The sequence below is a fragment of the Protomyctophum bolini genome (genome assembly GCF_963924005.1).
Source record: "Protomyctophum bolini genome assembly, chromosome: 21".
NCBI lineage: Eukaryota > Metazoa > Chordata > Actinopteri > Myctophiformes > Myctophidae > Protomyctophum > Protomyctophum bolini.
In genome coordinates, this window is record NC_137882.1 from 9,300,338 (window position 1) to 9,310,715 (window position 10,378).

Here is a 10,378-nt window from a genome sequence, read left to right on the forward strand (position 1 = left end):
TGGCGTACTGTTGTCATGCCCAGCCCTGGGACTTTACAATTTATCCGTCACAAAGGGTAAGCCCACTGATTACCATTATAGTTGGGACCTTTCTGACGAAAATTTGTCTAACAAGTTACACCATATGATACCTAAAGGTTTCACCAGGCCTGCACTATTGAGTTGCATTGCACATTTATCACCATTCACAAGAGATCTAACCTATGAGAATTTCTGGTTCAATGGCAAGAATCAAGATGACATACATTTAGGAGATGTATACACAAACAGCCAGTTTAGTGCTATAGGCCTAGACTTAACTGAGACGCAGATGGTGTATCATACAGGGAAAGTTGCATACATGCCCCTAGGGAAAACTAGAGGACAGTGGAGTGAAATGGGCCCATGGATACAATCAGTGTTTGAAGCTCAAGATTGGCAGGAGGTTACCACAGGGACATTGTTTTCACCCAGCATGGAGACATACTGTACTCCGATAAATATCGACTGCATGTTAACTAGAACATCAACTGGTACTGATTCACAGCAGCAGTTAGGTACATTACTGGTGTTAGAAAATGGCCTAGAGCAGATATCTTCATTACTTGCACAGGTGCCAGACATTCTGTGGGCAAAAGATAAGTATGATATTGGGTGTATCAAGAACGCTAAGCCTGTTGTTGTTTTCCCTAAATCAACATATAGGCCCTACAAGGCACAGTACCCTTTACCTAAAGACGCCGAAGAGGGCATAGCGGAGGTGCATGCTTCATTAGTGGCGAGGGGGGCGATAGTAGAGTGTCCAGATTCCCCAGTAAACAGTCCAATTCTGCCGATCCGGAAACCAACTGGAGCATGGAGATTCGTACAAGATTTACGTATAATTAATGAGGCAGTGTACGCACCTGCCCCAGTGGTTCCAAATGTGGTGACTATAATGTCACAGGTCCCAGCTACAGCATGTTATTTCACTGTGTGCGACTTAGCCAATGCTTATTTTAGTTTAAAAGTTCATCCAGATAGTCAATTCTGGTTTGCATTTACTTTTAAGGGTAAAAAATGGACGTGGACTGTGATGCCACAAGGATATTCAGCAAGTCCAACACTATTTTCAGCAGCAATGTCAACTAATCTTGAGGCTTTCGTGCCCCCTAAGGGAAGCATTCTAATAGGGTACGTGGATGACCTGCTCTTATGTAGTGATTCAAAAGAAGCATGTGAGCAAGACACTGTTGCCTTGTTACAGTTCCTTGCTGAGAACGGACACCGAGTTAGCAAAGATAAACTTCAGTTGGTAAGGCAGGAGGTCAGATACCTAGGTCACATTATTACACCAGATGGACGCAGTTTAGGGCCAGAGAGGGTAAGTGCTATTTTAGCTATTCCACAAGCCACAAATAAACAGCAGCTGATGTCCCTTTTAGGTGTGGCAGGTTATTGCCGGCCATGGATTCAAGACTTTGCAGAAATAACAGAACCGTTGTCTGCCTTGATTTATGGTGGAAAAAAGTTAGCAATGTCAGATCACCTAGAATGGACACCTGAGGCCATAGATGCCTTAACAATCCTTAAGCAGGCTTTGACAAAATCCCCATGTCTTGGTCTGCCTAATTATGACAAACCTTTCCATCTGTTTGTTGCAGAAAGAGATGGTTTCATGTCTGCAGTCTTAACTCAGATGCATGGTGACAGGCAGCGGCCAGTAGGCTATTATTCTAAACGTTTAGATAGTGTAGCCAGGGGCTTAGTCCCATGCCTCAGAGCTGTCGAAGCGGCCACAACAGCTGTGTTAGCAACAGCTGATATAGTAGCAATGCATACTTTGACTGTTCATGTCCCACATGCAGTACACGCATTAATTTCGCAGGCACGGACTGCACATTTGACACCGGCACGCCTGTTACATTACCAGAATGTTTTATTAACCATGGCTCATGTCACGTTGAAAAGATGTACAGTCCTTAACCCTGCTACTCTCCTTCCCACAGATGAAGACGGAGACCCGCATGAATGCATACAATTAGTAGACATCATGTCAAAACCGAGAGTAGATCTGACAGACAGTGAATTACCAAATTCAGACATCTTGTGGTATGTGGATGGGTCAGCACAGCGGTGCAAAGACACTGGGGTGCCATTAGTCGCCTATGCTGTTTGCTCAGACACATCAATCATTGAAAGTGCGAAACTACCCATACACTTATCAAGTCAGGCAGCAGAATTATTTGCATTAACTAGGGCATGTGTTCTTGCCGGAGGTAAGACGGTGACCATTTACACAGACAGTAAATATTGTTTTAGTGTCTGTCATGATTTCCATGCAATATGGGAGCACCGAGGATTCCTTACATCTTCAGGCAAGCCCATTGCACACTATGTATTGGTAAAGAATTTGTTAGCAGCCATCATGTTACCTAAAACAATCGCTGTATGTAAGTGCCAGGCTCACACACAAGGGTCAGACCCTGTATCACGGGGAAATGCATTTGCTGACAAAGTTGCTAAGGCTACAGCAGTATCCCCAGTGGCACCCGTGTTACAAATGATAGCACTCCCAGCTCAAGTGGATCCTTTTTCTAATAATGATGTGTCTTTGTTACAGACAGGAGCAGATGCACGAGAAAAAGCACTATGGAAGAAAAAGTGCATGTTTGACGCGGACACTGGGATATGGCGGGACGCTTCTGGCCTCCCTGCCATGCCAAGAAGCGTGTTCCCCTATTTAGCTAAACTTTCGCATGGACAAGATCACTCATCTAAAACTAAGATGACTGACCTTGTAAACAAATACTGGTTTGCCCCAGGGTTTACAACCTACGCTGACCGGTTTTGTTCAAAATGTGTAATTTGCATGACACATAATATCGGACGAGGCCTAGTGGTACCCATGTCAGCTCAACCAAAACCAGATGGGCCTTTTGAATATCTCATGATGGATTTCATCACATTGAACCAATGTCAGCATTACAAATATGCTCTAGTTATTGTGGACATGTTTTCAAGATGGGTGGAGTGTTATCCATGCCGTGACGAAAGTGCAAGAACAGTTGCCAATATCCTATTGCAGCATATTTTCCCAAGATGGGGTTTGTGTAGTAAATTAGGATCGGATAATGGATCTCATTTTGTAAACAAAGTAATCGAAAGTCTTGCACAGAATTTTCAATTTGATTTAAAGAGACATTGTTCTTATCATCCAAGATCAGCTGGTCCAGTGGAGCGGGCTAACCAGACTCTAAAAAATAAGTTGACTAAATTGATGGCTGAAACAAATCTGACATGGGTACAGTTACTTCCTCTGGCTTTAATGTACATGAGAGGACGTACACATGCGACACTTGGTCTGTCCCCTTATGAAATATTGATGGGTAGACCAATGAGGATGACTAACATGCCTTTTCCACAGAGTAAAATGACGTTAATGAATATTGATGATGAGATGATTAAATATTGTCTCGCACTTAACAAAGTCCTAAGGGATATTTATCCAAAGGTTAAAGCGGCGCTACCGGACCCCACAGAAGGGCAGTTGCACGATTTGGAGCCAGGCAATTGGGTGGTGATCAAGGATCTCCGACGCCAGCATTGGTATCAACCCCGCTGGGTGGGCCCATACCAAGTTCTTCTCACCACACCAACGGCAGTGAAAGTAGCAGAGAGGGATACCTGGACTCACGCCTCTCACTGTAGACGATTCAATCGACACCTATCCACTAACCCACACTGACCAGTATGGATCTGCGTCGTGAGTATAATGGGAAGGAAAAAACAGTTACACCCATATACTCATCCGCAAATAATCCTTCCAAGGTCTCCTGGATCATGAGGGCAGCCGGCCTCACGCTGTGCCTGGCAGTGTGGGTGTGGAAGAGGGGGGAGGATCCGGATCCGGGACCAGAACGACAATTCCCAGAACGAAAATTCCCCTCAGGGTCAGTACTACACAGAGTCGGGCGGGACATCCATCATCCTAACTTGGCTATGTCAATGACGCTGAGTTTCGCAGTAGAAATGAATTACAGTAACTGCTGGATATGCCAACATCTGCCGACAAGTACAAATGCACCATTATGGATGAGTGTCCCACTGTCAAGAAATGAATGGATAAAATTTAATTGGCAAGGTCTAGGTGACAATAATGTATTATGGGAATTCGACCCAACAGAAAAAGCAGCTAAACGTGAGAAAAATAACATTACGTTCCGGACTTCAACTGCATGCAAAACCATGCCCATTCTACAGGCAGCAAATGTAAAATATTGCTTTACGGGACAGATTAACAATAACAAAATTAATGTACCTATAGGTAGGAGTTCTTGTGAAAGTGAATCTATAATGGTAACAGATCTTAGACATCCTTCCTATTTACCGGAAAGGATCTATGCGGTGTGTGGGGCAAAAGCTTACACACACCTCCCTCTTAATAGCAAAGGTTTGTGTTATCTGGCCCATGTGATTCCAATGATTAGAAAAGTAAATCGGACAGAAATCCAAATTTTATATTCTCAGCATATGAGAAAAACTAGGAAAAAGCGGACGCTTACATGGTGGCAAAGGGTTCTAGGTGTGATAATCCCCAACTACGGAGTGTACAATACACAGAACGAACTTGCCGCCTTGTCAAACGTCCTCGAAAAGCACATGAATGCGTCAGACACCGCAGTGTCAGCTTTGGCACTTGAAGTAAATGATATAAAAACGATAACTTTACAAAATAGGATGGTATTGGACGTAATTTTGGCTAGTAAGGGGGGGGCGTGTCATGTCATTGGCACAGAATGCTGCAGCTATGTATCTGACCCCTCACAGGCAATCGCTAGACTCCATAATGAGACCCAGACTGGCGTACAGGAATTGCACAAAAATCATGGAGGAGTGTTCTGGGGATTCTTTGAAGGATGGTTTGGGAAAATTGAAAACACATGGGCACACACATTAATTCTAATTGTCGTAACAGTGATTGTATTACTGCTAGTATTCGTCTGTATTTCAGCATGTATTCGAGCAGTAATATCAAGAATTGTTGGACCAACACCTGAGGTAGTTCAACCAATCACACCGAGATGGGTACCACCTTTCAGCAATAGTAATATTGTGTAAACTATAAGAGACTAGTAGATGTGGTACCATCCCAAATTTGAATTCTAGATGTGTCCAGATTCTAATTCCTTTTAACCATAGACGTGTTTTTAAAAAACTTCTAAAAAGTATTTCTAGATGTGTCCAGATTCTAATTCTTTTTAACCATAGACGTGTTTTAAAAAAAAAACTTCTAAAAAGTATTTCTAGATGTGTCCAGATTCTAATTCCTTTTAACCATAGACGTGTTTTAAAACTTCTAAAAAGTATTCCTAGATGTGTCCAGTTTTCAATCCCTTTTAAATATAGATGTGTCTTAAACTTTTAAAATATATTCCTAGATGTGGTTATTTTCAAAAATAAAATTCTAAAGGTGTCTTAAACCCCTAAAACGAAATACATATATATAGTCCTGGAGATGTTGACCGATCTTTCTAGAGGTGCTCAAGTGTTTTAAAAGTATTTCTAAAGATGGTCTAACCTTATGATAGTTTTTTTTAATAAGGGTAAATTCATTTGGGATTTGTGGGTGGTGTGTGGGGTTATATTTCTTTATAGATGTGAGTTGATTTTATTTAAAAAGAAAGGGAAAAATGTGTAAATTAACAGATTCATGATAACTGAGTTGAAGTGTTTCATTTGTTATTATGTCACAGAAACACATTGTAATTATCTGACTTCAGGCCAGAAGGTGGTCGCTCAAAAAGAGACAACAAAGAGAGGAAAAGAAAAAAAAACTAAGTAAACCTCTCATGGGGGCCGTTTAGGAATTTCCTTAAAGAAAATAAATGAAAAATTAAATAAGGTTTTCGCCTAGACTTGTTGTCAGATAAATAAACTCTAATTGCTTAAAATGTCATACTACTGAATGGCCATGACAAATGGCCAGAGGGGGGAATGTAATGGGAAAATGACATTTCATTCTATGTGAGCTAATTGTTGACAGAGAGAATACCCTTCCACCTGTTACCAGCAGTCAAAGACCTATTTGTGTTTATTCTGGTAGACTAGAATAAACACCATGTAAGGGCATGTAGTAAGCCAACAGGCAAGGACCTATTTGTGTTTATTCTAGTGGACTAAGGCAACACCATGTAAGGGCATATAGTAAGCCAGCAGTCAAGGACCTATTCCAGGACAGTATCATATAAGGGTTGTTCATGTAATGTGTTAGCCATATAGGGCCATGTGTTAAAGGAGTGTCCTGTTGCTTTACCCACATATGTATTTTTATTCTTTCCCGTGCTTCTCGAGGTGTATAAGAGAAGGGAAAAACCTGTGATGGGGAGTTGTCATGATACTTTGGTATTGTGCATCTCCAGGAGCGCTCTTGTAAATAAACTCGTGATTGTGTCTCAACACTTTTGAACTTTTACATGATCTGGACTTCGACTTCCTTTCCATTTTTGATTGTAAGTCTAATTAAATCCACTTCAACACACACACACACACACACACACACACACACACACACACACACACACACACTATTAATAGATCAGCAGATTGGAGACAGATTGGAGCTGCAAGGAGCCTGTATGATAAAGCCAGTATGAATCATTACAGGATCAATAGGACAAAAGCAATGGATCTGTTCCGAATCAGATATTATCAAGTTGGTCTACACTAGTACACAGTATTAACTAGACTACAAATAATTTCTCTTCAGGAATGTGGCTGTTTCTGAGGAAGTCATAAGCCACATTAATGGTGGTGGTTGTTCTACCTACAACACTCACGAAGATTGAGAAACCTAGGACAGAATATAGGAATGATTTTGAAGAATCAAGTTTGCTATTAAAACTATTCTGTGGCTGTAATTAAGAAATATTTGCCATACCATTTCAATAAGGGAGCACTATATTTATAGAGACAGGACACCCCTTTTCTTTTTCTCAATTGGTATCTTCCTCTACCTTAAATCAGATGCAGGTGAGCTCCTGCCACTGCCCTCCTGTCAGTATTGTAGTGACAACACACCCACAAGTCTGATAGATGGGGGAACGCCTGCCAACAAGTCGAAGTAGTTATGTTTGCAATTTTTCCGATTGCAAAGCAACATTTAGTAAGACCTGGAAGCTAAATGCTCATCTTTGCAAACATACAGGGCTGGTAAGTAGTAGAAGTATACCTCTGTGATCTTTGCTTATTTAATTAAAGTTGGTTATGTGTTACCTAGCTACATTACCATAGTAATCATGCTATAGAATGTTCAGTAACGGCCCCCCTGCCCCCTAATATTTTATCTGGTCAAGATGCCAATTTCATCCAGTCAGGAGAAAACTCTCATACAGAATGCAGGAATTTAAATCATTGAAGTGGATAAATGGTTGCTCTCTCCTGATTGGAGAGACTTCTATAGAGCTTTACCATTTTATAAATACAAAAAACATATATTCACAGTATATATATATTTAACTGGGTGTGGTTTTAATGTCCCAAAGAATGTTATGGGAATGTATGCCTAAATGTCAAATATTTCTCAAACTCAGAGACCATTCTCCTGTGAGAATTGTCCAAAAAGCTTCTGTACCCAGTATCGACTTACCAGGCATGAACTGAGCCACAGTGGTGAGAAATCACACAAGTAAGCAATCACACCTTTCCACAAAGCCCAATTTATGTTGTAGGCTATGACTACAGTGTATAAATTGGGCTTCAATATGTCATTAAGAGACTGCTATTTTCATTCCATTCATGCTGGCGTTCCCCTCTGTCCATCTGTTGCTGTCTGTAGGTGTTTGGCTGAAGCATGCTCGGAGGTCTTTGCAACCCATTCCACCATGACGAAACACATGGCTTCGGTACATGAGCACCAGAGAAAGCGCTATGAGGTACACTATTTTTAGTTTGAAACATGGACATGTACCTACCTTGAATGCATCCTCAGTTTGATGGTTGTACTGACTTGCTGAGTGGCTACATGCATTTTAAACAGTGTGACCATCTGGGCTGTGAGAAGTATTTCAACAAGAAGTACAAACTGACTGCCCATAAGGCTGAGCATGATCAGACTCAGCCATTCGTGTGAGTAGAACTATACAAATAATGCAATGAAGTACTGTTAATGTAGTTTTTTGTAACTTTCATCATTTAGCTATGATTTTGTACCCTTCTATACAGTTGTACCTTCAAAGGTTGCCTGAAGGCCTTCTCTTCTGTGTATAAACTGAGGAGCCACCAGAAAGTACACAAAGGTTGGTGGTTTTTCTCAGTCTTTCTCAGTCTGCTACACAGCAATCTGACTAGATTATGGCCATAATTCTCACACTGTAACTGTAACTGCTCATAATGCTATAACTGCTATAAATTCTCACACTGCTATAATGCACTTAGATTGCTTAGTGTTTTCTGCCAAATTTGGTGCGCATTGGAGCAATGGTGTGCCTAGTAAGTCCAGACGTTAGTTTGTGACGTCCACTGTCACCCTCTAGGCAATTTTAATGTAAGAGCACAGTGGCCCTCCGGGAATCATTAGGTCCCTGGTTCGATCCTTTGCTCCTCCAGGCTTTGTGTCAAAGTGCTGAACGATACACTCCTAACTGCAACCCTGTCACTGCTCTCAAGAGCAGCACACTCCGGTGTCAAATGCAGAAAAAGAATTCCCTTTGGTAAATGCCTATACATTTTTGGGCTTCCATTCTAGGTTATGCATGTGAAGAGGTGGACTGTGACTTCCAGGGAAAGACATGGACAGAGTTGCAGAATCACAGAAGGGAACACGCAAGTATTGAATACACTGACCTAACACCAGTTATTACATGCCATCAATGTATATCATGACATGCCATCAATGCCTATAACTATTCTGTGCTCAGTCAAGTTGCAGTGTTCAGACTGCAAAAAGCTGTTCGCCAATGCCTGGTTCTTGGATAAGCATCAACTGACCGTTCACTCTGGAGAAAAAAGGGTGTTCACATGCACCAAAGAAGGGTGTGAGAAAATCTTCACCAGCCGCTTCAACTTGCAGAGTCATATACTGGGAGATCATGAATGCAAGAAGCCCTTCAGTTGTGCTTATTCTGGTTGTGGGAAGAGCTTCACTATGAAGGTAAAACTCATCTGAACACTCGGATTAAAAAAAAATGGTACGATTATCTTATAGCTGCAAGCAACTTGGATGATATCTACATCTAAGTTACAACGCATAATTTGACAGCCCATTCATGAAACAGAAGTCATATGTGACTGCATATCGCACCCATACGGACAGCTTGGGTTATCCTTTGTCTCTGTCAAGTCTTGATTTAAAAGAAAATCTACTTTTGACTTTCTGTCAAACTCTGTCTCCAATACTCCATGAACTCATGCAGCCATTATTTGTCTTTTGGAAGCACTCTTAAATCACTCAACGTCCTGCATGTGTGCAATTATTGAACACACACATGCTGAATGAATTTATTGACAGAAACATGACAACCGACGAGGAGGACAATCTAAGCTGTCCATATAAAGGTGCACTATATTGGTGATGGGACTTTTTTGTTGAATGGAATGATTGACCCAATCAGCTGTCATTAAATAATTTCTTCTGTTAAACCTGACATTTCAACTTTATATGATTTGTTCGGCTTTACTGTACTGTACTGCTGGTTGACTTAGGTTTTCTCTTATTAGGAGAGTTTGTGGCGACATGGAGTGGTGCATGATCCTTTGAAGAGAAAGATAGAGGTACTGTGGCTCCTCAATCCTACCCGTTTGTCAAAATTACATGATTTTCCCAACTTGTATATGGACTTTTCTGCTGCCTTTCTAGAAACTATGTCCCAAGAAGAACCAGCCATGGCGTAATGAAGTCGGCATATTGGCTACGAGGCTACACAATACAAACTTAATGGATACTGACCCATGATGCTACACAACCACCACAGCCATACTGTGGGGTTTCTACAAGGGTGGAACCAATCATTCATACTTTTTGTTTTCTGTTCAGCTGCACCTTTTTGTTAATCACATTATGAAATAAACCCTTCACTAATGCAACACTTTTTTTCCACCTGAATTGTCTCATGGGCACATTGGGCCTGTTAAACCAACTGTAGCACGATGTAATTATACAGTATGTAGCAGTGGCTCAGAGCCTCAGCCTGATGGCCTCGATGTCTAATATCTCCCCCGGTCCATAGGGATATCCCTTTGGTCTAGTGGTTAAGATGTTGGACTTTCACTCAGGCGACCCGAGTTCGAATCCCGGGCATGGTGCTGTGACCTGGTTCGGTTTTCCCCGTGGGAGGAGGTCAGAAGGGGGTTGAGTGGCTCAGAGCCTCAGCCTGATGGCCTCAAAAGTCTAATATCTCCCCTGGTTGCAGCTCACTGACAC

At 41.6% G+C, this 10,378-nt stretch overlaps 2 protein-coding genes across 2 annotated transcripts; both read left to right on the forward strand.

Moving 5' to 3' along the window:
- Nucleotides 1–7,039: 7,039 nt before the first annotated feature.
- LOC308336067 (transcription factor IIIA-like) lies at nt 7,040–7,649 on the forward strand (the record flags this gene model as incomplete). The annotated part of the gene is made up of 2 exons (XM_080793312.1): nt 7,040–7,170; nt 7,551–7,649. The coding sequence occupies exons 1-2, from the start codon at nt 7,054–7,056 to the stop codon at nt 7,647–7,649; spliced, it is 216 nt and encodes a 71-aa protein (XP_080649438.1). The 5' UTR covers nt 7,040–7,053.
- Nucleotides 7,650–7,841: 192 nt separating this feature from the next.
- LOC308336068 (transcription factor IIIA-like) lies at nt 7,842–9,910 on the forward strand (the record flags this gene model as incomplete). Its single annotated transcript, XM_080793313.1, has 7 exons — nt 7,842–7,892; nt 7,997–8,085; nt 8,182–8,255; nt 8,705–8,785; nt 8,877–9,109; nt 9,676–9,729; nt 9,815–9,910. The coding sequence occupies 7 exons, from the start codon at nt 7,842–7,844 to the stop codon at nt 9,908–9,910; spliced, it is 678 nt and encodes a 225-aa protein (XP_080649439.1).
- Between the last annotated feature and the right edge of the window lie 468 nt (nt 9,911–10,378).